The following is a 2500-nucleotide window of genomic DNA, read 5'->3' as shown; positions in this document are numbered from 1 at the left end:
TTCGTGATTCGAACCAGCGCGCTCAGATTCTCTCACTTCCTAGGCGGACGCGTTACCTCTAGGCCATCACTCCATTCTGTCTTAGTTCTTCGGTTTAGATGAAGCAGAAGCTTCATTAATTCAAGGTGTAGTTTTTCAGTGATTGTAAGATCGCCGTTGGCCCATATCAAATGTTCACATCCACATAAATGAACTGTTAACAGTTTCAGTTTCAGTAGCTCAAGGAGGCGTCACTGCGTTCGGACAAATCCATATACGCTACACCACATCTGCCAAGCAGATGCCTGACCAGCAGCGTAACCCAACGCGCTTAGTCAGGCCTTGAGAAAAAAAAAGAAAAAAAGAAGAAGATAAATACATAAAAAGAACTACTACTAATAATAATAATATGTATAAGTCGCAAAAACTTGATGAAGTCAACTATAAGCGTACAAAAAACACCCCACCCAAAAAAAACAACAACAAACAAACAAACAAAAAAACAACAACAAAAAACAACAACAACAAAACAAAACAACTAAATAACTAAATAATAATAATATATTAAAAAAACAACTAAATGACTCAATAACTAAATAATAATAAATAAATAGATGAAAAAAAAAGAGAAAAAAAAGACAACAATGATGATAAATAAGCAAATAAATGTAAAAAAATGCAGACACACATTCACACATACACACACATATGCATAACAGATACAAATACACATAAACGTACATGAGCCCCAACACACACAGACACACGCACAACCACCCACCCACCCACCCACCCACACACACACTGGGACACACTGTTAACAGTATGGAATGATGTAATTCTTGAACATTATTTACAGGCAGATTCTAATTTCCAGCCAACTGCAGCAATGAAAACATAGACCCTTGGGCCTGGACATACATATTTCTTTACATTTATGAAAGTGACCAGATCTACTAAATTATATTCCCAAATATCTTAAAGTATTTACACTTTTAATATTGTTATCCCCAAACTTTGTACACGCCACTGGGTTTGTTCTTTCGTTAAAAACAAAACAAAACTTCACTTTTCTGCACATACACATTAAACTTCTGTTGATTGCAAAATTCATTCAATGTATGAAGAGCTTTTAGAAAAACCCGCCAAAACAGTCAGTGAGCAAAAGAGTCTCATCAGCATACAAAAGCAAAAGTAAAACAAGAGAGGCAAGGCCTTCAAGACTCACTTGTGATACACTGAAAAAAAAATCCAAGCTTTTTATGTATTGTGTATAATTTCAAAATGTAATATTTAAGATGAAAAAGATCAGTTTAAAGCGAATTAAGTCCCCTAGCATTAATTACAGAGTAATTTCCCTTTCCCCCCCCCCCCCCACTGCACCAAAACGTTTGCAAAATAAATAAAACTTCCATGCTTAGCAAAAGAAGTTCCTGTTTGAACAAAAAATGATAATAATGACTGCTCTTGTTGTTGGGTCAGAATATCAGATCAAAGTGCCAAGTTTAGAGAATACAAAAAATATAAATATAAAAGTAAATGCAGTTTGCATACAATTAGGCTTAATTTTTTTTGCCCATCCCAGAGGTGCAATATTGTTTTAAACAAGATGACTGGAAAGAACTGAATTTTTCCTATTTTTATGCCTAATTTGGTGTCAGCTGACAAAGTATTTGCAGAGAAAATGTCAATGTTAAAGTTTACCACGGACACACAGACACACACAGACAACCGAACACCAGGTTAAAACATAGACTCACTTTGTTTGCAAAAGTAAAATGAAAGCAGCTCTGAAGGTCTGCATCAGAAAGATTTGAAATCAACCGAGCAATTTTTATCTGTATCAATGATCTGTTTCGAGACCACACACACACACCACAACTCCCCCCCCTCAAAAAAAAAAAAAAAAAAAAAAAAAAAAAATTTACACCCCCCCACTCACCCGCCACGTCCCCCCCCCCACCCCCAGAAGATCACACCACCTTTGACGACCTGGCTACAGGGACACTGACGGGCCGACGTCGTGGATGGGTGGTTTTGGTGGTGGTGGTGGAGATGATGGTGGCGGTGGTGGTGGACGTGGCGGTGGTGGGAATGGCGGTGGTGGGGATGGTGGTGGTGGTGGAGGTTGGTCTCCTGCTGCCTGAGGCCAGACTCTCCCTCCTCTCCAGCCTTACCACCTCCCCCACATACCCAGCCATCCTCGTCACCACCGGGCCCACCTCCGCCTCCCCGCAACGCAGCACGGGGCGCGTGACGGTCCGTATGCGCTGGGACACCCGCGCCTCCACGGCCCGGGGCTCGCCGGCCCCTGTGCGCATGTCCCTGGCCACCAGGGCTCGCTCGTAGTCCGCGCCGCCCAAGAGGGTCTTCTCCAGGGTGCTCTGCAGCTTCTTCAGGTGCTGCAGGTTGCCCCGGATCTGCCCCAGCTCCACGCGCAGCTGGTCTTCGATCTCGCCGCTCACCCTGTGTGGATTCAAATCCATGTCAAAAATACTTGATTAATCTTTTCCACTCACCC

The 2500-nt window shown here is 42.2% G+C and overlaps 1 protein-coding gene across 2 annotated transcripts in view; it reads right to left on the bottom strand.

The window, feature by feature from the left end:
- Window positions 1–1899: 1899 nt before the first annotated feature.
- The window catches only part of LOC143287957 (tripartite motif-containing protein 3-like), a 12860-nt gene continuing 12259 nt past the window's right edge, over window positions 1900–2500 (bottom strand). Inside the window, exon 4 of one of the 2 annotated variants that reach the window (XM_076596203.1) lies at window positions 1900–2445. In XM_076596203.1, coding sequence (XP_076452318.1) covers window positions 1953–2445 — 493 coding nt within the window. In that variant the 3' untranslated portion in view covers window positions 1900–1952. The remainder of the gene's footprint in view (window positions 2446–2500) is intronic. The other variant, XM_076596201.1, reaches the window with a different exon arrangement.

This window comes from Babylonia areolata, chromosome 12 (assembly GCF_041734735.1).
Source record: "Babylonia areolata isolate BAREFJ2019XMU chromosome 12, ASM4173473v1, whole genome shotgun sequence".
NCBI lineage: Eukaryota > Metazoa > Mollusca > Gastropoda > Neogastropoda > Buccinidae > Babylonia > Babylonia areolata.
Note: the sequence above shows the minus strand (reverse complement) of the source record. Positions and strands in the feature narration are given on the sequence as shown.